The sequence below is a fragment of the Drosophila subobscura genome, chromosome U (genome assembly GCF_008121235.1).
Source record: "Drosophila subobscura isolate 14011-0131.10 chromosome U, UCBerk_Dsub_1.0, whole genome shotgun sequence".
Taxonomy (NCBI): Eukaryota; Metazoa; Arthropoda; class Insecta; order Diptera; family Drosophilidae; genus Drosophila; species Drosophila subobscura.
In genome coordinates, this window is record NC_048534.1 from 17515534 (window position 1) to 17539772 (window position 24239).

A 24239-nucleotide genomic window follows, 5' to 3' on the forward strand; every position below is an offset into this window, starting at 1 on the left:
TCTCGTGCTCTCTTGCTCTACATAGCACCTGCCCGTCTCTTTCTTGCTGAAAAGTTCGTGACTGATTATGCTCCATGGAGAGGGGTCTTATGGCGGGTTGCAGGGGTGTAAGAGACTTAAGGCGAAATCTTCATTGACGTAGGCAAAGAATTTTGTTTATATTACGTTTTACGCTTAAAGTGGTTATCGCTCTCTCGCTCTCTCTAGTCTATTTCGCGCCTTCTCTTTAGTATATTTCTGTTATCAAAAGAGACTTCAGCATTTCTAGGTGCGATTCTGTTGATTATCTCTAGACCCGAAACGATAATAATGAAAATAATAATATTAACATTTAATGTGAAAAGAGGCATTTCTTGGAAATTCACACACGACTCTCACAGATACACCCGAAAAGGCTCTACATGATAAATCCATCCCAGCCACACACACACTTGGACATGGAAATGGAATTCTTGGAAAATATGCACACGGTACTCACATGCTGGGTGAAGTCATGAAAGTTGCCCAAACGCAATATACCCTCTACACACGCACACACACACACACACACACCATTTATAAGTATGTCTATCCATGTGGGTTTATGTTGTTTTTCTGATTAAACGAAAGCACTAACACAAAATTCAACTTAATTTGCCACCACAATTGTCCGCTTGGCCAAAAACCAAAAGCAAAAACCTAACCCCCGGTATTAGTGCTAGTTCTAGGGTAGAAGATGGTCTCCCTAGATACTTTTGTATCTTTTGTTCGGCTTCCCTCCTAGTGTTAAGCTGAAATTATGGGCATAAGCACGCTCCGAATGCTAACGGTACACAATAGACCCCACCACACACAAGATAAAGAAATGTGTAAAGAACTGTATAAACTTTGTGACGTACAAAAGATTTGTTTTGGTAGCCACGGGCGGCCCTGAGGTCTTTGTTCCTGAATGATAACACTGTGGAACGGAGGTCGTTCCAACAGACTTGCGTCTAAATCATGAATAAGTTAGATAAACAGTAAATAATACTAAGAGAATTGTGGAGTATAATGTTGGAGGTTGTTTGTTAGACTCTAAAGCAGGGCTCGGCACGGCCCTATCCCATGGGTGCGGGACAAGGCGCTGCTGCTGCGCTGCCGGTACACCGACAGTATAAAAAAGCAGCAGAGCTTCGTATGGCTTCGGCAATGCGACTTCGGCACTTTTTGTCTCGTTTTCACACCAGACACAGAACGAAAATGGCATCAGTTGCTGATCAGCCGTCGACAAAGCAAGATCACGCTACGCATCTATTGAATGCCACACTGTAAGAAAACATGCTCAATGAGAAGGAACAACAAATCTTTTTATTTTTCCAAATGATAGATGACAATGCGAAATGCATAATACGCGATTATGTTACGTGCAGTTGTGCTTAATAATTGTATTCATTTTTGTCATATATTCTTTAAAATTTTTATTGTTTTGCTTAAAATTTGTGTTTCTCTTGAAAGTTTCAACACGAAATAATTGCAGCTTGTTTCGCCCAGTGTAAAGCAAGAAACCGGTTTCGGCGTAGGCATCTTCGTGTTTTAGCTACACACACAAGCGTACTGCACTGTATGGGTGCCGAGCCCTGCTCTAAAGTTTACACTCGAAAGTTTAGAGGTAAGTTAAGAACATGAATAACTTGGGGAAACTTCTGAGCTCGCTTGGAATTTTCAGAACGAATATTAAAGGTATTTCAGAGCTTTACATATTTAGAGATGGAATAAATTGAAGAAATATTATTCAAAACATTCAAGGGTTGGGGTTTAGAAGTTGAAATAAAATCCGAATAATTTACTGAAAGAAATTGTATGGGATATTAGCTGATTTATAATCTGGGAATAAGTTTCATCGAAAATGAAGCATGAAAAAAAATGTCTTAAATATCTTTGGCTATCTTTGAAATAATTTTGGCACTTTTTTACAGATTGAGGTAGGTTTGTTTCGCGATTTTCGTTTCACTTTAAAGTCTTTGTCTATACCTGTTTGGTTCCGCGTGGAAATATTAACTGAACGCCAAAATGCAGCTCTCTGTGTATTATATTCAACGAAAAACACTCTAGCGACAAAACGGTAAACGTGATTGATTAAAATTTATAATTATAGCGATTACGATTGCCCAGAAACGCCATCAGATACGAAAAGAACTAAAGCGACCTTTGGGAATACGTAGAAATATATGTATGTAGACGTTGAGGAATACGAGTATGTATCGCACTATCAGCGAGGCGAAGAGATTATACGAGCTTCTATAAAAATTCATTGATAAATTACTACGAACCACAGAACTAACAAACACACAAATACAGCCAAGAACCCACACCCGCCCACAGAGATAGCAATCTCACAGGGAACACACAAACACCGACAACGGGACGGGGGCTTATCAACAGAAAAGCAACCGTACGTTTGCAAAGTTGAAACGAAACAAAATTCTTAGAACAATCAAAAGCATTTCGTTCGGTTTTCCCAGGAAAAGCAAATATGTACGAGTACGACGATGCGGAGAGTTGGGGGGACACAGAATGGGAGACGACATGCGGCTCAGATAAGTGGAAGTGAGCTGTGGGGTAAGGTCAAGAGATATAGTCCAATCGCATGTTGATTATTGCTCACAGTTCCCCGGAGCTTTTGTTGTGGAAACCCATTCAAATATACACACATATAAACACACAAGCATATGTGTAACCATTTATTACGAAACTTGGACACAAATAGAAAACATTTACATACATAAAACAAAGTTGAACTGGTTTTTTGTGTCTTTCGTTGGCTTTTGTCACCACAGTTTTGGATTCACCTTTATGTGGAGTGCGCTCTTAAATGGGTTTACTATGGAAATACTCGTATAATAAGGTCAGTGCAGCAGCAGAATCTAGATTCAGTGTGCGAGAAGTCGAAGCATGGGTGCTCTATAAAATAGATTGGCATTAACAAATATTATTATTCAGTCTAACGAAAATTCAACCAAAGTTATTCTTATCCAACAAAACAAAATACAATCTCCGCAGTAACCTATGATCCTCTGGTATCAGATTGTACATGATAAAATGTAATTTGTACCTTGAGATAAATGTGCAGAAATGCCAAAAACATAACAAAGAATAAAGAGATAAAGAGGCATGGATAAGATATGCACATTACAGTTAGGAAAACAGACTTTGATGGAGAATCTCTACACCAATTCCCCATAATTCCTATTTCTATTCAATCCCTTACATCTCAATCAAGTCCAAGCAGTATAATATGATCCCATTCTTTTGGCTTTACAATACCAAAACAATGTTCATACAACAAATATCATATTTCCCTATAACTATCATTCTGTGTGCCAAACGTAGCTCTAAGCCAAGCACACCCCATGAGTACTTATCCCATTCCCTCGGGCCGTAAAGGCCACTCGAGATCGACACACACACACACACACTCGGCAACAAAATTGAGTGTTTTGCCCACATTTCACTTTTTGGCATTGCGTTTCAATTGAACAAATTCACGCGAACAATTAACAATAAAAACGAAAAACGAACAAAATCAAATTTCCAGCGAAATCTCATCGAAAATGCCAAAGAGCAGCGGGGGAGAAACAACTAACAATGGGATAAAGGAAAGGTATGCTGTGTGAGTAAAGAGGAAGGGCAATAGCCAAAATCCTATAGACTATGGACTGCCTATGTTGATTGTTTGCATTTGTAGCTGTAGCTGTGTGTATCAGTGTGTGAGTGGCAGCAGCAGCTGAACGACCGTTGCTAAGCAGACATTTTGGCATTTTGCAAGATCGTTCATGTTCGTTTACATGCGCTCTGGCTCTTCCCTCTCTTTGCCACTCGCAAAGCGCCAATTAAGCAGCGTCCCCCCGCTCTCTGCTGCCCCTCCGCACATTGCACTTATCCTGTTCGAAACAATTTCACATGAAAAGCTATTAAAACACAAGATAGAAAGGCCTGCTTTAAAGACCGAAGCTTTAGGTACTCTGAGGTGTATAAAGTTTCAAAGAATTATCTGCAGAACCCAAAGAGTTTATACCAGAATGAGCAAAAAGCAGAAAGATCCATATCCATACCATGTGGAGTAAGGGTAAGCCGTGGCCAACATCTGCTTGCAATCATGAGACCCTCATTTAAAGAGTACACAAAAAAAATTGAAAATGCTCTCAAGTTTAATACCAAATTTCAAGGAAATGAGCGGATGAAGATGGTAAAAGCGGGTTTCTTTACCAAGAATCATCAAAAAAGTGCAGACACACACACACACACACTACCAAAAGAGAGGAGCTCAGACGGGAGCGACAGCAACAGCAACAACACTCTTTGACGCATTACAAACAAAGTTAATAACACCTTTTCTTATGAAGGGTACAACAGCGCCGAACGTTACGTTCCCTAAACAGTGGAGGGAGAAGAGGGAGCGGGAGTCTTCAGATGTGGCTGTTGTTGTACGGCTTCAGCCGAATTCAGCGGCACGGCGGATAGGCTACACCTTTAGCAAGAAGCCAGAAAGGCCGAAAGAGCCAGAGAGACCAATAACCAGGCCCAGTCAGCCATCTATCCAGTCAGCCAGAAGAGTGTTGTGTGTTGTGTATTTGTGCTCATCGGTATGGGTGAGAGCATTGCACAGATACAGGGAGCACTCAGCGATGAGGACTGGTGGAAATGCTGGCAGCCTGTTTGGCAAGTCTCCTTATGGGTTGGATGGCATAGAATGTAAACAGCTTTGAATTCATTGATTGGGAGCACATCGCTCTTTCTGAAGAACTACAGTGAAGCTTCCAAATCTAAAGATTTCCGAGTACCCAATGCAAAAAGTTAAACAAATCTTTAAAGCACTCGTAAATTAATAAATCTCTCAGTTGGTTCGATTTATAAATCATCGATTTAAGGAACCGCAAAGTGCAAATTCTATAAAAAATCCACTTCAATGCCATTTGCCATCTCAATCATATTTTCATTTCAGAGAATTCCCTTGAACTTTTGTTCCTCGTTTGCGAGCTTCCACTGTATCCGCATATTGTATGTGTGCGAGGGCCAGCTTCAGCCTGGTTTGCGGTGTTAAATGTTTGCAGCATAGCAGCGTAGGGGCAGCAGCAGGGGCATTGACAGGGGTAGGGGTAGTAGCAGCAGCATTTCATTCAATAGCGCGAACGACAACAACTACAACGAAAGCAGCTGCCAACATCATCGCTGCAGAGAGCACAGCACAAACATACTCGCACACACTCAAACCGAGATACCACCACCCGCCGCCACCTCAACGTCTCTGTCCATGTTCGGCATGCTCTCGGTAGCTGTGTGTGTGTGTGTGTGAAGCATGGGCACGAGTGAATTTGAGTGTGTCTGAGGCCCAGAGCACGAGTATTTGTAGCTGTGTGTGAGGCCACAGCACGAGAGTCTATCCGTGTAGTGGTATTGTTGAGCTGCTGCTGGTGCTGCTGCTGCTTCTGCCCGCTTGGGCTGGCTGGCTCGCTGGCCTGTCTGTCTGTCACTTCTCAGAAATCGGTCTAAATTAGAAAATGCGTTTCTGGGAATTTCGTATCTCTCTCTCTCTTTTGGGCACACACTCTCACACTTACAGCGAAAGATCGGGCCGAACGATGCGACATCCCATATATAATGTATGTACATATATATATTGTAAATACATACGTATATATTATTAAATATTTTACCATTTCCCGTTTCCGAGAATTCCATTTCTCTTTAACAACTGCGGAATTTGTCAATGATTGCTTCTGCCACAGTGTTTTGATTCCCTTTTAATTGGAATTTCCAACAGTTTCGAGAAGTGCAATGGACCACATAATATCTATCCGACCAACAACTATTTATTTGCAGGGGCGCTGGATTTTGTAACATTTGCTAGTATTTCTATGGGCAGCACCGCCCATAAAATGCCACATTTAATTATTTTGCTGTCGTCTATTTTACCTTTTGATTTGCTGCTGTTTGCTATTTATTTGTTGGTTGTTGGTGCTCCGACACTTTCCGCTAGTTGGCAATTTGTGTAAATTGTATTTTAAGCATTATTTAGTTAGCTTTCACAGTGTTTCACGAGACGACACACTAAACACACACACAAGCACACTATTTTGCACTAGCGAAATATATCTGTATTTTGTTTGCACCAGACGGTTCGCCAGCCTGTGTGTACACCGTACACTGTGCTGGACTGTGCTTGATTTAATCAATTTGTGCAATCCCACTCGGCGAAACCGCGTACAATAAACCGAAATGTATCTTTTAAATAAACTATCTTGAACGTGCCCTGTCAGTGTGACCGTGTATTTATCGATAAGATATACCTTCTGACCCGCGGAAATATACGGTAATATACCAAAAAATGCAATTCGACATTGAGTATATACCGTAAATATACCGTAGTTGTAAGTCATATTCCTCGATTTTGATGTTCTATTGGATATTACTAGCTTGCAAAGACTTTAAACACTGTAACCATAATTGAATCCGATTGAAGAATCAATTTGGCTTATAATAAATACTCCTTTTTGTTGGATTGTAAACCTTATGACCTTATATTTTACATATTTTTATTTAAGTTTTGCATTCAAATCACGCCTTAAGCCTACTACTCAGATCCGAAAAAGATCCGTTTGCTAGCAGCAGAGTGTAACCAGAGGTGGAAACAGCATTCCGTATTCCGTACGGTTACACTTCTCATGAAGCCGTTTGGCTTTGTTTACGTTTTGAAAATTTGTGAAAATTGAATAAAAGGATATTAAAACAATGAATGCAAAATGGTTCCACGCAGGAGATTGCTTTTAGTGGGATTGGCGTAACAATAACCTTTGCATCTTCCGCAGTTTGAAAATATGACAGAGAATTTGCATATGTCTGGGAATAGCATCTGCAGCCTTCTTTGATTGGTGGAGCAGGAAGGCCGTGCCTCTAACCCTACAGTAACCCTACCGTATGGTTAGTGGAACTAGGCTTTAGGAAGCTTTCCTCAGGGAAATTCTCTCCTTCCAACATTACAGTAATCGATTGCGTGCGCGCTTGAATTTAAATCTATTTGCATATCAACAAATTCAATGGACGTAATCCGTCTAAAAAAAGGCTGCTTTATGGAAGACAATATTTGATCATTCGCAAAATAAATACACGGATAAGAAAAAACTGAATTATACAATAAATAATGGGGCCACATGTGGACGAACTAATCTCAGCGGGCGACTTGCGGATGAATGGCGAGCAAACACGCTGTCCGGGAGCTTGAGAGGCACACTGGAGATAATAAATAAATTAAAGTGCATATCTAAGACATGCTGATAGCAGCACCGTTTCTCCCCCACAAGGGTCCGATCATGGAGATGCGACTCAGAGCCCGACCAGTCTGTGCTCTGCCCCAGTCAGTGTCAAGCGGTCAGCCAGGCAGGCAATCCACACAAATCTCGTGTCGTCTTGAGTCTGCGTCTACTGCGTCGATTGCAACCTAATTCAATTAAAATTAAAACGCAAATTCTACGGGACAAAGTGAAATTGCCCCAAATTTCCGACAATTATATGAGAAAATAGTCTGTTGTCAGTTGTGTGTGTGTGGGCAGCGATATCGCCGACCATGAGCTCTCCCGTGGAAAGTCTCCCAATGCTGCGCTCCGCATCGATGCCCGTGAAGCCCAAGCCCCTAGAGACGAAGCCACTGGCACGTTCCAGCGAAAAGGAAACGGTCAACGAGGCGGACTACTACCCAGAGAGTCCGGGATTCGTGAGGCGACGTAGATCCCGATCGCCCGGCGATCACTTCGAGACGCGCAGTGAGCAAAAGTGAGCAAAGGTTCCCTTTTTAAATTATTTTACTAAGAAAATCTCTCCCCCCACGCAGCTTTCCCTATACACACGACTGGGCGGGCAGCACCATTGAACTGACGCCCGAGTCCGGCATCCGTGGGGAAGGCCACAGGCGCAGCCTGCATCGTGTGATGGAGAAGAATGGCAACGAGAATGTTGTCTTTCGTCGCATACCAGAGAAGTCGTGGCGCTATATGCGCGATGTCATCACTACGCTGGTAAGATCCTGGTTTGGCCACAAGCCCAAAGCAGCACCAAAGATCATCGCAGAGTCAACGCGCTCGGATGTGTACAGCATAACGCCCAGCATACAGCGAAAGTTGGATGAACTGGCCAAAGAGCCGCCGACAAAGTTGCAGCATCCAAAGACTAATTCCGAACAAACTGAACGCGTAACGTTTAGCATTTAATCAATCAAACAATCAATCATCTCTAAGCAGAGCCCCATGACTAATAAACAATATTTTAACACCACAAACTGCATCCCAGAATCATTCCTAATCCTTGGGCCCCTTTCCTTCGTTCATTGACAGATGGAGCTGGAGTGGAAGTACATGTTGACCTTGTTCCTGGGCAGCTACTTCCTCAGCTGGCTGCTCTTTGCCGTGCTCTGCTATGTGGTCTCGTGGTCCCATGGCGATTTCCTCTTCGATGAGATCAGCGGCGTGCGGCTGGGCGAGGGCGACAGGCCGTGCATCTATGGCGTCACCTCCTGGGTGACCATGATCATCTACTCCGTGGAGACGCAGACCACGCTGGGATTTGGCGAGAAGTACGCCAGCGAGGAGTGCCCCGAGACGGTGTTCCTGTTCATCATGCAAATGGTTTGCGCCGCCCTCATCGAGGGGAGCATGGTGAGCCTTATCTATGCGATGACAGCACGCCCTGCCAGGCAGATGACAAAGCTCAAGTTCAGCGATAAGGCGGTGGTGAGTCCCAGAGGAACGAACCCTCCATCCCATTCTATCATTTATCATTTTTTTCAGATCTGCTATCGCGATGGGACGCTGTGTTTGCTCTTCCGCGTGTGTGATCCACGCGAGCAGCAGTCCATAGAGTCCAAGATACGCGTCTACATGATTGTCGACAAGCGGTGAGTCATCTGTTGAGTCTCCATCTACCAGCTAATCGCTTCCCTTCCCTCTTTGCAGCACCCGCGAGGGCGAGATCGTTAAAACGCACACGGAACTCAAGCTGCAGGGCAATGGAGAACAGTTAATAGTGTGGCCAGATCTCGTGTGCCATGTGATCGACGCTTCGAGTCCGCTACATCAATTCACCAACGCAAAGTTGTTCAATGCCGCGCAGTTCGAGCTTTATGTGTCCATTGTGGGCACCTCACCGGCCACCGCACAAATGACCGAAGCCAAAACATCGTATGTGCCGCGTGAGATATTTTGGGGTCAGCGCTTTGTCAACATTATACACTACGACGCGACCAACGAGCGTTATGTGGTGGACTATGAGAACTTCAATAGAACCATTTCGGTGGACATGCCGCTGAAGCAGCAACCAGCCAGCGAGCATCTACGGCTAGAGTACAGAAGGGATTGAAAGGCAAAACTTTCCGTGTACAACATTTCTTTAAAAGATTTATAAATAACATTCAGTTTTTGTGCATAAAAATAGATTAGTAAAAGCAAAAGCAAACATCACAATCACTCGCCAGCGGATCCAGCATTATCCTCGCGTTCTCTCAGCAGGTGCTGCACCTGCGCCTTGAGCATTTGGTTCTCGTGCTGCAGCCGTGAGAACTCGTACATGAAACGATCGCCCTGCAGCAGCAGCGCCAGACCGTCGCGTATCTCTTGCGTGTTCTCCAGCTGCAGATTCCAGTAGCTGGATATCTGGCCAATTATTTGCCACTTGTTCTTCTCGCCCGCATACTTCAGCTCCTTCTCCAGCTGCTCGATGCGCTGCTCCATCGACTCGCGCAACTCTCCCATCTCCCTGCGCACATCCGCATCCCCCTGGGCGGACAGTCCACTGGATGACTTGGCCAGCAGCTGCTGCGGCTTCAGCAGCGTGCTCGACGACTGTGGTGTGATGTTAACGTGGTGTGGCGTGCTATTCCTGCTGGCCGAGAGCATGCGCAGGCGGCGTTTCAGCTCAGCATCCGCCACTCCTTGGGGATTCTCCTTGTCGCTGCCCGCTGTGCTGCTGGAGCAGTTGGCCGATGGCACGTCCCGCTCGCTGTGCTCATCGGTTTCGGCGATTTTCATTAGTTTCGCATCGCCAGAAATGTTGCTGCGGTCCTTAAGCGGTCCGCTCAATGTTTCTGCAATAGATTGGACAATTAGCAAACAGAATGAGCTGCTAAAACCCCGCCTTACGTTGCAAAGACTCGGCATTGGAGCTGTTGCACGAGTTATCCACAGAGCTGAGACCGGAGCCACCCGCTGGGCATATGCTCAGTCGCTGCGTATTGTCAGTGGGTTTGCGGCCCAAAGTCTCCCAGTCAAAGCTGTCGCGGTGCATGGTCAAGCGTGTGGACATGCGCTCGACGGTCCGAGGACCCTGCGCATCGAGAAAATCACAGAATGAGTCGCGCTGTGGGCGCGCACTGCCACCTCCGCCCGTGCCGTAGCCCAGGCTGGCCATGCTGTTCAGCTGCTGCTGCGTGTTCAGCAAGTTGGCGGCAATGGACTTGCGCAGCTCATCGCTGGCCACGCGTTCCACGTTGGTCGCTTCGGCGGTCACGTTGCCCATGCTGGAGAAGCTGCTGCTCTGCTGCTCCTCCGTGGGCGTGGGCACAAAGGCCACACGAATGACGGCGCCATCGTGGACACTGCGCACGGCCAGCGGCGACTTGGTGTTCCTTATGTCGTAGGCAATCAGTTCACCCTTGAGATTACCCGCACAAAAGTACGTGCCGCACTCACTCAGCGCCACCGTGGACAAGGGATGGGAGTAGGTGAGGCGACTGGACGCGGGCTGAGCCCGATTTCGGCGTATATCGAAGATATTTATCTTGCAGTCGTACCCCACGCTGACCAGCAGCGAGGGCTGGCCCGTGCACATGCTGACGTCCCGACAGGGCGCATCGTGGGCATCGCTCACATGAAAGATCTTCCGCTTGCTCTGGAAATCGTAGACAGTGACGGCGCCCTTGTACGAGGCAATCGACAGCTGAAAGCGTTTGCTGGGATGAAAGCGAGCCAAAGTGGACCTGCAAAACAGCGAGAAGAGAGAGGATGAGTTCCCAGTTCCCAATTGAAGGCATTATTAATCCACTCACTGCTCATCGATAATGAATGTGTTGACCTTTTGCTTAGTCTTCGTGCCGAATATGTTGATGGAGCCGCCCTCCTTCACCGCTGCTATATACTCGTCCGTGCAATTGTAGTCCACATAGACGACAGTGCTGCGCTGCTGATCCGCTGGGAATCTGTGGATTAGCTGCGCGGTGCGATAGTTGTAGAGCTTCACACAACCACTGGACTGGCCCAGGGCGATCTCCTCCGACGTCTGCTTTGCACAGCAAACACAAAAGGCATTATCGATGGTTAGTTTGCGCACTCGCTGTATCTCGGGAGCTGCCAATTGGATGGATATCTTATAAGTGTCAGCATGGACTATGGTTATTTCCAATTACCTTTTTCCTCCTTCTCTCTAATGCGCATCACAGCCAAGCCCGCCATCTTATCCACCTCGACGAAGACCCGTCGCTGGGCATTGAATTGAAAGTCTGTAGCCTCTCCATTTGCATGCACATATATTGACTTTGTCTCCAAGTCCGCAAAGTCGGAAAGCACGGTGCTCTTTGAGGTTGAAATTAAATGCATGATTAAAATAAATAAAAATTTCAAATTTGAGTGGGAAAATGCTGCTTGCTCAGTGTGACCGCGGAACTAGCCAGCAAATACAGCCAGACTATTACAAAAATACCTAAACGATCACCCTGGTATCGATAGCTGTTGGTGGTGCTATTGGTCGTTTCCACTGTTCTTCGTCTGTTGCAAGATTTTACTGTTTGATAACTTGACACTAGCCCTATGCATTGATTTTAACTTCAGAAACGTTTTGAACCACATGAAATACATTTTTAGCTAAATTGAAAAGTGGCAAATGTTTAAGAGAACCAAAAAAACAGTTTCGTATGGGCATTGTTGCCGGCTCTGCGAAAATCGGTGCAGCAATACCAAAAGACAGCAATACTGATCGCAATCCCTGGGACTAAGGTATATATAATATTTTCTTTTCGGGATATTTTAATCAATTTATCATAGTCCTTACACTCCATTCCCACTTACGTTGTCACCGTTGGCAACATATTTTTGTGCAACATTCTGCTACCCCAATACAATAAAAGTATATCCTTAAAACTAGCCCATCTTAGGGAGAATGGATTTGTCAATTTTATAAAACAATAGTTTCAGGATAGAGTTTGCTAGTAATATTACAATTAAAATCAAAATTGTGGAATATGATTTTCACCGGTATATTTTGAAAAAGGAAATGTATATGTCGGTATATTTCTGAGGATTTATATGTTATCGTTAATTCCGCGGTCACACTGACCTCCATCACCTGCGAAAAAGAAAAAAAAACAATATTTTCCAAGAAATGTTAAGAAGTTTGTAATTTTTCCAATTGCCCTTCGCCAATATCCATATACGCACTTAGCAGACTAATTGAAACACTAACAACGCAATATTTTCCACCCCGTTTGCAACAGGAAAAGCATTGGACAAAGGCCAACCACTACAACAACACTAGAAGCAGCGAAATTGTGACACACACACACACACGCAGCCGTGAGACAGCGACACCAAAAACAAGGAAACGGACTGACCCATCACCTGCTGCAAAAATGGAGGCGGACGGACTTACAAATGAACAGACGGAGAGGGTTCTACAATTTCAGGACTTGACCGGCATAGAAGACATGAATATATGTCGCGATGTGCTCATCCGACACCAATGGGATCTCGAGGTGCGTGTACACGTACACGTCAGGGTCAGCAGATTGCTAAAATTAAACTTTGTTCGTTGCAGGTTGCCTTCCAGGAGCAGCTGAACATACGCGAAGGTCGACCCACAATGTTCGCCGCCTCCACAGAGGTACGGGCGCCGGCTGTGATCAATGATCGTTTCGTGCAACAGGTTTTCTCCGCGAATATGCCCGGTGGTCGGACGGTTAGTCGGGTGCCAAGCGGACCAGTTAACCGCAGCTTTAGGGGCCTACTGGGCTATGTGATTAACTATGTATTCCAATACTTTTACTCGACGCTAACTGGCATTGTCAGTGCATTTGTGAATTTCGGTGGAGGAAATGAGCCACGACTGGTAACGGATCCCCTGGGCGATGTCATGAAGTTCATCCACGACTACTATGAGCGATATCCGGAGCATCCCGTCTTCTATCAGGGCACATACGCACAGGCCCTGAACGATGCCAAGCAGGAGTTGCGCTTTCTGATTGTCTATCTGCACAAGGATCCCAGCAAGAACCCTGATGTGGACTCCTTCTGCCGCGAGACGCTCTCCTCGAGATCGGTCATCGACTATATCAACACACACACGCTGATCTGGGGCTGTGACGTGTCCTCGCCCGAGGGCTACAGAGTCATGCAGTCGATTACGGTCCGGAGTTACCCCTTAATGGTGGTGATTAGCCTGCGAGCCAATCGCATGATGATTGTGGGACGTTTCGAGGGCGACTGCACCGCCGAGGAGCTGCTGCGACGACTCCAATCGGTGACGGCCGCCAACGAGGTGTGGCTGAGTCAGGCTCGTGCCGATCGCTTGGAGCGCAACTTCACACAAACCCTACGGCGACAGCAGGACGAGGCGTACGAGCAGAGTTTGCTGGCAGATGAGGAAAAGGAGCGCATACGACAGCGGGAACGGGATGCGGTGCGTCAAGCGCAAGAGGCTGAGGAGCGTGCCAGGCAGAATGTCGAGCTGCGCAAGGAGGAAATCGCCAGGCAGAAGATCGAGCTGGCCACCCTAGTACCCGCCGAGCCGCCCGCCGATGCTGCCGGAGTCATTGCAGTGGTCTTTAAAATGCCCAGCGGAAAGCGACTCGAGCGGCGCTTCCATCAGACCAATTCGCTTTTGGTAAGCAACGAATTTTGCACCTGGCTGAACCTCTTTTCATTGTATTTATTCCATTTAGGATGTCTACCACTTTCTGTTCTGCCATCCTGAGTCGCCGGATGAGTTCGAAATCACAACGAATTTCCCCAAACGTGTGCTCTACACGAAGGCAGAAATGGATGGCGCTGAGGGCGCTGCAAATGAGACTCTCAACAAAACGCTACAGGATGTGGGCCTAAAGAATCGCGAGGTGCTCTTTGTAAATGATCTGGAGGCGTAACCAAGCATCGCACCACTACCAAATGATAGAAACGTGTTACCAGCTGCAACGCATTACCAAAACTTGAGCCAAGTTTTAAGTAGTCCGTAGTTCAACGTCCAAGTTGAAGGATAAACCGAATGCAAACAAAAACTATTCCTAATTTTAACATGAAGAAATATTAATATAAATAATTGTTTAACAATGATTAGGTTGATTCTTGTAATCTATCGTAGCCCGCCTCCGAAACACACACACACACACACACCAGAAGTAAATTATGCCCTTTAAAACATTTTCCATAAACAAATATTTGTTTTCTTTTTTATTAAGATATTTTGTTGTATTAGCTGTACTTAAACATTCATTTATTTAACAAACTAAATAGAAACAAACTAATTGACAAAGATTTGAATGTTATTTAAACATTGAACATAGTTGAGTACAAATCTCAACGATTTGGTGGGTTAATCATCACTCATAATTTATGGTCCTCGGTATATTCGTGCGGTAGTCCGTCAAGAATTTCCGTGGTCACGCAGTCGATTCTAAACAGGGTGATCCTTTACGGCTTATTATTTATTTTCATTTTCATAAATCGGATACATTTATCGTTTTAGTGCTGAGAGTCCTAACTAGCTGGTAATATTAAACAGAAGATCAAAGTCACTAACCAAATAGTATAATAGATATCCAGCTTTGAAGAAGCAAAACGTCACCGCAAAATGTGCGCCTTGGAGTCCCAGGCCTCTGCCTGGAGTCCCGGCTACAAGTATTAGTGCATGTAGAACACGCAGCAGAAGCCCAAGCTACATGGGTATTAGTGTTTGTAGAGCGCGCAGCTAGAAGCTACATTTGTATAAGTTCGTGTAGCCAATGATTTTGTAGCGCTCCAAACCGGTTTCACACGGACACTGCAAGCAATGTATGTGTTGGTGCGTTGACTTCCTAAACTCACAGTTTAGGAAAGAAAATTCGTTTTGATGATTTGATTTTGTTTTCGGGGCTTGGCGTATGAACCTGACCTGCCGCAACATGTGCAGAATGAGGGGTGGGGGTTGGTGGCCAGACCCTTGGGGGTTGGAAAAAATAAATATACCAATAAAAGTTGTTATTGTATTTGAATGCTGTAATTGTTTTAAATGCAGATTTTATACTGCTTTATTCAAAATTGTATGCATATTATGGAAACGCCGTCGCTTCTCGACTTCGTTGCTGCCGTATTATCAACATTGTTACCAAATCCATCTTTTACAGACAAATCATTTCATTTCATTTCATACAACTTTTCAACTGCTGTTCTCGTCGTCGTTTCTGTTCTCGACTTCATGTGCGCTTTAATTGTTAGCGCTTGAAACCTTTTCATTTTTTTTTTTTTTTTTTTTTTGTTAACATACCATTCAAAATGAAAACCCTCAAGACTTTATGAAGTAGCTTGCCCCTCAATATCAAAATAAATTTTTTTTTGTGTGACCTTTATATGCTTTATATAATTTATGGTGAAAGGGGTAACGGATAGTAACATCTGAATATGTATACAAATAATGAATTGCGGCAATCGACTTTGCGATACAAATATTTCCCATTAGAGTATTCAGAGTCACGGTGTGAACAAGCAAGAAGTTTTGACGGAACGGGACATGGAGACATGTTTGATGGCAAGGCGGCTGCCTTGCACATAATACCACATTAACACTTGCACATTTTCCTCCGTCTCCCATCGGCAAATCGAGATTTGGACAACTGACCTCAAATTTGATGCCCAAGCAAGGCACTAAAATCTGCATAGACCCACCGCGTACTTATTTTTTTGTTTTATTTGTGTACATAATTTACATATGTATGTATAATGTACATACTATGTATGTGTAAATTTGTGCACAATGAGCTAACGATCAGCTTAACTATAAATTATAAATATATACAGTATATATATATATGTATAGTATATATATATTCTTCATATAGTACTATTACTACTACAATATATATATATACAATATATATATAAATATATAAACATATATATATATTTATATACAAAAAAATAAGTACGCGGTGGGTCTATGCAGATTTTAGTGCCTTGCTTGGGCATCAAATTTGAGGTCAGTTGTCCAAATCTCGATTTGCCGATGGGAGACGGAGGAAAATGTGCAAGTGTTAATGTATATGTGCAAGGCAGCCGCCTTGCCATCAAACATGTCTCCATGTCCCGTTCCGTCAAAACTTCTTGCTTGTTCACACCGTGACTCTGAATACTCTAATGGGAAATATTTGTATCGCAAAGTCGATTGCCGCAATTCATTATTTGTATACATATTCAGATGTTACTATCCGTTACCCCTTTCACCATAAATTATATAAAGCATATAAAGGTCACACAAAACAAATTTATTTTGATATTGAGGGGCAAGCTACTTCATAAAGTCTTGAGGGTTTTCATTTTGAATGGTATGTTAGCTAAAAAAAAAAAAAAAAAAAAATGAAAAGGTTTCAAGCGCTAACAATTAAAGCGCACATGAAGTCGAGAACAGAAACGACGACGAGAACAGCAGTTGAAAAGTTGTATGAAATGAAATGAAATGATTTGTCTGTAAAAGATGGATTTGGTAACAATGTTGATAATACGGCAGCAACGAAGTCGAGAAGCGACGGCGTTTCCATAATATGCATACAATTTTGAATAAAGCAGTATAAAAATCTGCATTTAAAACAATTACAGCATTCAAATACAATAACAACTTTTATTGATTTATTTTTTCCAACCCCCAAGGGTCTGGCCACCAACCCCACCCCTCATTCTGCACATGTTGCGGCAGGTCAGGTTCATACGCCAAGCCCCGAAAACAAAATCAAATCATCAAAACGAATTTTCTTTCCTAAACTGTGAGTTTAGGAAGTCAACGCACCAACACATACATTGCTTGCAGTGTCCGTGTGAAACCGGTTTGGAGCGCTACAAAATCATTGGCTACACGAACTTATACAAATGTAGCTTCTAGCTGCGCGCTCTACAAACACTAATACCCATGTAGCTTGGGCTTCTGCTGCGTGTTCTACATGCACTAATACTTGTAGCCGGGACTCCAGGCAGAGGCCTGGGACTCCAAGGCGCACATTTTGCGGTGACGTTTTGCTTCTTCAAAGCTGGATATCTATTATACTATTTGGTTAGTGTCAAAGTCGAGGAAAATTATTTTAGACTTACTTAATTGCAGTATATTTTGGAAATGAAAGGGGATATTTCCGAGGGTCTGTCGGTATATTTAATCGATAATTTCGCGGTCACACTGTTAAAACCGTTGCTTTTTGTTTCGCCGATTCACATTTCTGTAAAGAATCTCGTCTTGTTGTAAAAAAAAACATTTCAATTAACTTTTTTGAAAGCTGAGTAAGTATATTTAGTTACGTTTACACAATAAATATGCATGTGGATAGTGTTTTGAGTCAATTTAAATGCGGCATCGCAAATATGGCGTCACAGCTTGCACCAATACATTTACACACATGCAGGTCTGCAATTTCTGACAACGGCGCTTTGATCTCAAACCATTTTCAGGAAAATGCCGAGTAAAAATAAGATTTTAGCTAAAAACAAAAGCCCGGAGCCAGTTTTACCGAAGCAGTCCACCTATCATTCCACTGCTTCTGGCTCGGCCGATATTGATTCTGACGATGCCACAGGATCACATCAATCCCGTTTGCTCCAGTCCTTCCTGAAAGGACACAGCAAAGCAGTCGAAAACGTAAAACGCAATAACATGGAGATTGCAAAAAAGATGCATAAGCAAACGAAAGTCACTTTGGAAACGAAAGCCGAAAATGATCATCTAAAAATACAGTATGTGCCACACACACAGTGTGGATGCGCATTTGTTTAAAGCCGAGTTTCTATTTTAGACTAAACAGCGCGGAACTGGAGCTGAAGGAACTGCAGAAAGCGCTCGAAGGGGTAAAAGACAACAACAAGCAACTCAATGAGAAATACATAACGGTTCTTCAGAAGTACACGCACTGCGAGAAACACTACGACGAAGAGCAGAGCAAGATCCAAACGACGACCAATCAGCTAAACGCAGAAATTAAAGCCAAACAATCGCGCATTGATGAATTGCAGGGCGAGGTACAGCCGGTATAGCATTATTATCTAGTCCCCTAATATCATTACTCTAATACTTTCAGCTCAAAACCGTGCAGGAGAAATGCCTCGAAATGAGTGCCCAAGTTGTTGCTGCGGCACAAACTCAAGACCAGCAAAGGGCCGAATTGCAGGAGATGCATTCGCAGCTTTTAGAGAGCGCTAAGGAAAAGACGGAGGCCACTAACGCCATGCAGAACATGGAGCAACAATTGGCTGCCCAAAAGCAGCTCCACGAGGTACTAGATTGCTGTCTGCCAGTGACAGTATTTAATTAATTGATTTTCTCGTACAGAATTGCGACTTGAAGTTAACAGAGAGCACTCTGAATATATCGCGCATTGAGAACCAGCTAATCGATTTGGAACAGCGCTGTTGCGAGCTTCAGCAGTACAATAATACAATCAAAAATGAACTTGAGCTACATCGAAATCAAATCGAAGCTGCCAAAGCAGAGAATGAGGAAAAGGACAGAGAAATCAACACTCTAAGAGACAGCCTAAATCAAGCAGAGAATTCCAGCCACGTTTTGGTACAGGAAGCCGAAGATGCCGCTGCAAGGCTTGTCACTGAAAAGACAAACCTTAATCAAGTATTAAAGCAAGAAAAAAACCAGCTGGAAGCCACGATTTCACGACTTAAATATGAGCTGGAGCAGCTGAATCTGGCCTACGGCGATATGGCCACACGAAACGAACAAGAAGTAAATGACATACACGTCATGCTATCCGATCTGCAAGACAGGCTCAATGGGAGCGAGCAGCGTTGTCGCGAGCATGAACTGGCCAAGAAACAGCTGGACAGCGAGCATCAAATGACAACACGCCGCTTGCAACACTTGCTGAAGGCTGCCAATGAACAGCTCAGCGAACAATCTAAACAGAACCAGGCCTTAGTGTCGCAACAACGCGATGAAGTGGAGAACCAGAAAGAAACCATCAAGACACTTCAAGCTAAGCTGGAGCAACATGAGAGTAAAATAAATGCACAGCAGCAGCAGATACAACGCCTGGAGGCTGAGAGAGACACACTGGAGGGCAAGGTGCAGCAGCTACTCGCCAAAAGAGAAGAAATCGCCAGGGAATTGACAACAGCAAAGTCCAAATTTGAGAAGGAAATGGAGTTGCACAAGGACACCCAAAAGGTAACTGCAATTGAAAAAATTAAATTTAAACTAAGATTTTCTTTTTGCAGAAGAAGATGGCCAGCCTGCAAATCGAGTTAAGCAACAAGAAAGACGAAATTGCCGAGCTGGAACGCAAAAAGGATGTGAGCAAGAGAGCTCTCAATTCTCAGTGATCTTTGTGCTAATCTCTATTCTGTTGTCAGGGTATTATTGCTGAGCTGAAATTCAAGATGAACCGCATTGGCAGTGTGTTTGAGCAGCCTGTCGGCAGTGTGCTAAGTGTAAGGCCGGAACCGACTACCCAAACCAGGAACCCTGAATCGGTTCAGGTTGTTGAAAGTCCACCCGCTCCTTCACGGAAGCGTATTGCAGTAGCCCAAAGAATTGAAGCCATATCGGATTCCTCGGACTTTCTCAGCGAAAGCGAACTGGCTCCACCCCCACCAAAGGTGGTATGTATTCATCAACTGGTATTCCACTTTGATCCATACATTTATAAGCGATTCTGGTGTTCCTATACTCTTCACAGAATCCGCAAAATAAGAGAGGATATGCTGCAAATGCCAAGCGCGCTCGTTTGATTCAAATTCAAAAGGAAAACAATGATATTTTCGACAAGTTAAAGGAAGGCGATTTAAATGCTTAAGACACAATTAAACTCTAAAAGTATTGAACATTAGAATTGGTCAAAACATTTCGTCTTAGCCGTAAGACGTTATTTAAAGCGTTTCCCAATCTAGTTGGTACCATTACTGTTGATCAGTACATCTTTGACGATCTGCTATGCTCAGGCAAGTCGTATTTAAGAGACAACCCAGATATTCTTACTGATTGTTAAGTAAATAAATAAAAAGAAACATTTTTCGTAGTTATTCAAAATATGGATAAATTGTAAAAGTTCATTGAGAACTGAGTAAACCCATATATACATACCACACATATTAAGACTTATGTCTTAAGACTTAAGACGGGTGTGGTATGTATATATGGGTTTACTCAGTTCTCAATGAACTTTTACAATTTATCCATAGTTTGAATAACTATGAAAAATGTTTCTTTTTATATATTTACTTAACAATCAGTAAGAATATCTGGGTTTACTTTATTCACATTTAAACTAAAGACCTGAACAATTCATTTATGTTTCTTAAATAACCAGCTTAAAAATGTATACATTATTTCTTCTTTATAATTTGTATTTGTCTATTAAAACTTTTGAACAACTAATTGGCATTGGTCCAGGCCTTCTCCGATTTCTTCAATTTTCAGTTCCAATTTGTAACTTTCAAAATATAAAATAATAAAAATATATTGCTAAAAATTGTACATTTCTTTAAGCACCTGCTCTGGCAAGTCGTATGTGGGATTAAAACCGTTTATTTAGTTTACAGACTTAAGATGAATTAATTTTGTAACAAATATTGTCAGCATTAATTGCGAAATAATAATTAAACGTGTTTTTATCTTTTAAATAAGAAGAATGCATTCAGTTGCACCATTCTGCATTCTGGTTAAGAACTTGCAGCTGCTATGAAATTAGTTTAAAATTAGTAACTTAAACGTATATTCATTGCTGTTAGTAAATATGCAGGCGTCCCGTGAAACCAAGCCAATAACCATCTAGTATAATGAATGGTTATGGTTCACAGACAACTTAAATCATTAGTAGATCATGCCTAACCATATATTATATGGTTAGTGATCATGCGCACCCTGCTGTTAACCTAACACTTCATTTGCGATGCGGGTCCTCTTAAAACAAACGAGCCCACTGCCCTAGTGACAGAGAATCCTTTCGTTGCGCTTAAGGAAATTGCTTCTGACTGTTGTCAACGCGGGTTACGGGTTGTGCATCTTCTTGCAACTAGCGTTGCGTTGCAAAAGTGAAATGAATGGGTCAATACAGATTTGTTTAACAAATTTAAAATCTCCTTGATGCGAAAATTGATTATATTGCAGGTCGCAGCTTGGATACCCTATAGACGATTCTATGATATGGAGCGAATGATATTTATGTGTATATGTAAGTAAATGTTTATATCCATTTATCCATTTGCTTATTTTATATAAAAATTTACAAAATAACAGTTCTACTAATATTGTGGGGTAAGCTTCTTCGAAGGATCATAATTCTTCAAAAATATAGGGTATTCGCTTCACTTGCACATCTATATAAAGAATTGGTATATTCATTGGTATATTTTGGTATCTCAGTAGCTCAGACGGTTTATTTCTGATTCAGAAATCCGCGGTCACACTGAGGCAGACGACAAGACGAACGTCGAAATTTTCGACAGATTAGCAATAAATTTGTAAAAAAAAGTTAATAACACCATGCTGAACGCTGTGTCGCGTGCATACGTGCGTGGCGGTGCCCAGGCGCTGTCCGCTGGCCTCAAGACGAGCGGCGCTGCTGTCAATGCTATTGGTAAGGCCAAGGCCCATCGGGAAAAAACATTCATTACATAATGAAACAAGTACGGAAAAGATATATTTTGTGCGCTGGCCAAATTTGAATGCAGTCTAGCCATTTGTTAAAGGATATCTAACCCGATTTGGCAAACTTCCTTACGTAATTTCAACATAACCTCGCCCTGCGCTGTGCTGCCCAAATGAAAACAACTTCTGTGCGAACGAGCGTGTGAGGCAGAGACACAAACGCAGATACACTTGCCGAGCCTTTTGCGAGATTCGTATTAACAAAGTTTCCCCTACTTGCAGCTAGCCGCCAGGCGCACACCGATCTGCAGGTGCCCGACTTTACCGCCTACCGTCGCGACTCTGTCAAGGATGGACGCCGTCGCAACGAGTCCGCCGAGGAGCGCAAGGCCTTCTCCTACCTCCTGGTTGGTGCCGGAGCCGTTGGCGGTGCCTATGCTGCCAAGGGGCTGGTCAACGCCTTCCTGGGATCGATGAGCGCCTCCGCCGATGTGCTGGCCATGGCCAAGATCGAAATCAAATTGTCGGACATTGCCGAGGGCAAGTCCGTGACATTCAAATGGCGTGGCAAGCCGCTGTTCATCCGTCATCGTACCCAGGCCGAAATCGACACGGAACGCGGAGTGCCCACATCCACGCTGCGTGATCCAGAAACTGATGATGTATGTAGAACCTCGATCCCCCAATGAAATGCTGGCTAATTGTGTCTCTTGCAGCAACGCGTGATCAAGCCCCAGTGGCTGGTGGTCATTGGTGTGTGCACACACTTGGGTTGTGTGCCAATCGCGAACTCTGGCGACTTTGGTGGCTATTATTGCCCCTGCCACGGCTCTCACTACGACGCTTCGGGCCGCATCCGCAAGGGACCGGCGCCACTTAACCTGGAAGTTCCCACCCACGAGTTCCCCGATGAGGGCACCCTCATCGTTGGTTAGAAACATTTAACTACAGTGCTGTTATCGTTTAAGCCCCGCAGAAGAAAAACCAACAAAATAGTCAATGGATTGATGTAAATTAATAAAAACCAACCAAACTGAACTGCTGAGCACAAAATTAAGTGAAAAGTTTGTGAACAATGAAGATGGAAGTCCCAGACTAGAGGCTTTAACAAGTTATCCTAATAATACTCAACGATAAACGGATGAACCTACACAGCATCACCGTCGTTCAATTCTCTCCTCAATCTCCAGTTCGAGCAGATGGTTCTTCAGACGCAGATTGTGCAGCTCTAAACGGTGCTTCTCCATTTCAATGGAATGCCTCTCTGCTTGTCTAGCGTTCTCATCGCGATGGTACTGCTGTTGCATCTTTAACAGTGCCACCCCTGCCACCCAATAGTTTTTCTTTGCATCCTATAAACAACAATTTGTCTTGAGAAAATGTAGTTCGAGGCGGGCCTGCGGCTTACCTGACTACATTCCGAGTAGCTGGCTTCATATTGGGGCTCGCTAGGCGCCAGAATGTTGCTTTCTGCAAATGAAGAGGGTCTATTATTGGATTGCAAATGGGTGCCTGCCGACTACTTGCCTTCAAAATCGTTCACGGATGGGTAGCAGCTTTCTGAAAGGCAATTCCCATCCGTATCATCGTTTGGCTCCTCCGACTGCGATGAAACGGAGGCCAGTGTCTCGCCATTGTACCGCCTTTCCTTCCTTTTCGTATTGGTATATTTATCACGCAGCGCCTCCCAGTTGCGAACGACACCTGAATGCATGCAGAACTCTTCAGCTATTTTTGCCCAAGTGTCGGATTTCAGCTTCCAGGTGGCCGCATCGTTTTTCTTGTTGGATAGCACATCCTTGTGCATATCCACCAGTTGGTGAAGAATGCGCTCCTCTGACACTGAGAAGTTTTTTCCACGGGGTCGCTTCAGAGTTCTTCGCATTGTTGGCTGTGGTTGTTGCAAACAAAAGTCAGCTGTTTCTGCGGCGCTGCCGCTTTGCTGGGTGGCGTCCAAACAATTGTCTTGCATGTTTATGCGGAGTTGTCATACAGGTGTTGTGCGAGTTCCTATGCAATGGAGCAGCAAATGTTGACTGCTGAAATGTTTTAAAAACGTTAACAAAACGTTTGCCATTGCGAGGGCTACTTGATCTGCGATATATCATCCATTCCCCGTTTTTACCAGTAAATATTAAAGCTTCCGAAATTTTTTTTTTTTTCGAGGTTTTAAGGTAATTTAAGGTTTTAACCTTCTTTGCAATCAATCCAATAAAGATAAGACATGAAAATCAGACAATCTTGTGGAGAATTGAATGATGATTCGAGTTAAATTACAATTTTAAAGCTGAGAGCCCGAACTAGCTGATAATGTCAAACAGAAGATCAAAGTCGAGAAAAATGCTTTTAGATCTACGGTATATTTACAGTATATTTGGAAAATGAAAAAGTATACTTCGGTATATATACTTTATCGATAATTCCGC

The 24239-nt window shown here is 43.6% G+C and overlaps 6 protein-coding genes across 7 annotated transcripts; 4 read left to right on the forward strand and 2 right to left on the reverse strand.

Annotated features, from left to right (window-relative positions):
- The first annotated feature begins 7376 nt into the window (after positions 1-7376).
- LOC117900177 (inward rectifier potassium channel irk-1) lies at positions 7377-9414 on the forward strand. The gene is made up of 5 exons (XM_034810422.1): positions 7377-7785; positions 7844-8027; positions 8343-8738; positions 8796-8902; positions 8961-9414. The coding sequence occupies exons 1-5, from the start codon at positions 7580-7582 to the stop codon at positions 9361-9363; spliced, it is 1296 nt and encodes a 431-aa protein (XP_034666313.1). The 5' UTR covers positions 7377-7579; the 3' UTR covers positions 9364-9414.
- LOC117900172 lies at positions 9409-11663 on the reverse strand. The gene is made up of 4 exons (XM_034810417.1): positions 11405-11663; positions 11048-11345; positions 10143-10978; positions 9409-10087 (listed from the first exon to the last, which is right to left on the reverse strand). Exons 1-4 carry the CDS (start codon positions 11592-11594, stop codon positions 9468-9470), a joined length of 1944 nt encoding a protein of 647 aa, XP_034666308.1. The 5' UTR covers positions 11595-11663; the 3' UTR covers positions 9409-9467.
- A 312-nt stretch (positions 11664-11975) lies between these two features.
- Positions 11976-14516, forward strand: LOC117900175 (FAS-associated factor 2). Of its 2 annotated transcripts, none has more exons than XM_034810421.1 (4): positions 11976-11990; positions 12488-12745; positions 12808-13872; positions 13931-14516. In XM_034810421.1, the coding sequence occupies exons 2-4, from the start codon at positions 12623-12625 to the stop codon at positions 14129-14131; spliced, it is 1389 nt and encodes a 462-aa protein (XP_034666312.1). In that variant the 5' UTR covers positions 11976-11990; positions 12488-12622; the 3' UTR covers positions 14132-14516. The 2 variants fall into 2 exon arrangements, with proteins under 2 accessions (XP_034666312.1, XP_034666311.1); XM_034810420.1 differs by lacking the exon at positions 11976-11990 and adding an exon at positions 12306-12385.
- Positions 14517-17386: 2870 nt separating this feature from the next.
- On the forward strand, positions 17387-20246 carry LOC117900171 (intracellular protein transport protein USO1). The gene is made up of 8 exons (XM_034810416.1): positions 17387-17501; positions 17670-17951; positions 18011-18233; positions 18293-18487; positions 18544-19392; positions 19443-19517; positions 19578-19826; positions 19904-20246. Exons 2-8 carry the CDS (start codon positions 17674-17676, stop codon positions 20018-20020), a joined length of 1986 nt encoding a protein of 661 aa, XP_034666307.1. The 5' UTR covers positions 17387-17501; positions 17670-17673; the 3' UTR covers positions 20021-20246.
- Positions 20247-21611: 1365 nt separating this feature from the next.
- On the forward strand, positions 21612-22851 carry LOC117900179 (cytochrome b-c1 complex subunit Rieske, mitochondrial). The gene is made up of 3 exons (XM_034810424.1): positions 21612-21802; positions 22096-22475; positions 22530-22851. The coding sequence occupies exons 1-3, from the start codon at positions 21709-21711 to the stop codon at positions 22746-22748; spliced, it is 693 nt and encodes a 230-aa protein (XP_034666315.1). The 5' UTR covers positions 21612-21708; the 3' UTR covers positions 22749-22851.
- Positions 22807-23859, reverse strand: LOC117900178. The gene is made up of 3 exons (XM_034810423.1): positions 23341-23859; positions 23222-23283; positions 22807-23165 (listed from the first exon to the last, which is right to left on the reverse strand). The coding sequence occupies exons 1-3, from the start codon at positions 23783-23785 to the stop codon at positions 22971-22973; spliced, it is 702 nt and encodes a 233-aa protein (XP_034666314.1). The 5' UTR covers positions 23786-23859; the 3' UTR covers positions 22807-22970.
- Positions 23860-24239: the final 380 nt, after the last annotated feature.

Excerpts from the sequence above, each read along its gene's own strand:
- LOC117900177 (XM_034810422.1), top strand. The coding sequence starts at position 7,580 with ATGAGCTCTCCCGTGGAAAGTCTCCCAATGCTGCGCTCCGCATCGATG. Across the intron at positions 7,786-7,843 it reads GAGACGCGCAGTGAGCAAAA|CTTTCCCTATACACACGACT; the intron begins GTGAGCAAAGGT and ends CCCCCCACGCAG. Across the intron at positions 8,739-8,795 it reads AGTTCAGCGATAAGGCGGTG|ATCTGCTATCGCGATGGGAC; the intron begins GTGAGTCCCAGA and ends CATTTTTTTCAG.
- LOC117900172 (XM_034810417.1), bottom strand. The coding sequence starts at position 11,594 with ATGCATTTAATTTCAACCTCAAAGAGCACCGTGCTTTCCGACTTTGCG. Across the intron at positions 10,979-11,047 it reads ACATTCATTATCGATGAGCA|GTCCACTTTGGCTCGCTTTC; the intron begins GTGAGTGGATTA and ends GCTGTTTTGCAG. Across the intron at positions 10,088-10,142 it reads CAATGCCGAGTCTTTGCAAC|AAACATTGAGCGGACCGCTT; the intron begins GTAAGGCGGGGT and ends AATCTATTGCAG.
- LOC117900175 (XM_034810421.1), top strand. The coding sequence starts at position 12,623 with ATGGAGGCGGACGGACTTACAAATGAACAGACGGAGAGGGTTCTACAA. Across the intron at positions 12,746-12,807 it reads GACACCAATGGGATCTCGAG|GTTGCCTTCCAGGAGCAGCT; the intron begins GTGCGTGTACAC and ends TGTTCGTTGCAG. Across the intron at positions 13,873-13,930 it reads ATCAGACCAATTCGCTTTTG|GATGTCTACCACTTTCTGTT; the intron begins GTAAGCAACGAA and ends TATTCCATTTAG.
- LOC117900171 (XM_034810416.1), top strand. The coding sequence starts at position 17,674 with ATGCCGAGTAAAAATAAGATTTTAGCTAAAAACAAAAGCCCGGAGCCA. Across the intron at positions 19,518-19,577 it reads AGCTGGAACGCAAAAAGGAT|GGTATTATTGCTGAGCTGAA; the intron begins GTGAGCAAGAGA and ends TTCTGTTGTCAG. Across the intron at positions 19,827-19,903 it reads CTCCACCCCCACCAAAGGTG|AATCCGCAAAATAAGAGAGG; the intron begins GTATGTATTCAT and ends TACTCTTCACAG.
- LOC117900179 (XM_034810424.1), top strand. The coding sequence starts at position 21,709 with ATGCTGAACGCTGTGTCGCGTGCATACGTGCGTGGCGGTGCCCAGGCG. Across the intron at positions 21,803-22,095 it reads CGCTGCTGTCAATGCTATTG|CTAGCCGCCAGGCGCACACC; the intron begins GTAAGGCCAAGG and ends CCCTACTTGCAG. Across the intron at positions 22,476-22,529 it reads GTGATCCAGAAACTGATGAT|CAACGCGTGATCAAGCCCCA; the intron begins GTATGTAGAACC and ends TGTCTCTTGCAG.
- LOC117900178 (XM_034810423.1), bottom strand. The coding sequence starts at position 23,785 with ATGCAAGACAATTGTTTGGACGCCACCCAGCAAAGCGGCAGCGCCGCA. Across the intron at positions 23,284-23,340 it reads ATCCGTGAACGATTTTGAAG|AAAGCAACATTCTGGCGCCT; the intron begins GCAAGTAGTCGG and ends CTTCATTTGCAG. Across the intron at positions 23,166-23,221 it reads GCTACTCGGAATGTAGTCAG|GATGCAAAGAAAAACTATTG; the intron begins GTAAGCCGCAGG and ends TGTTGTTTATAG.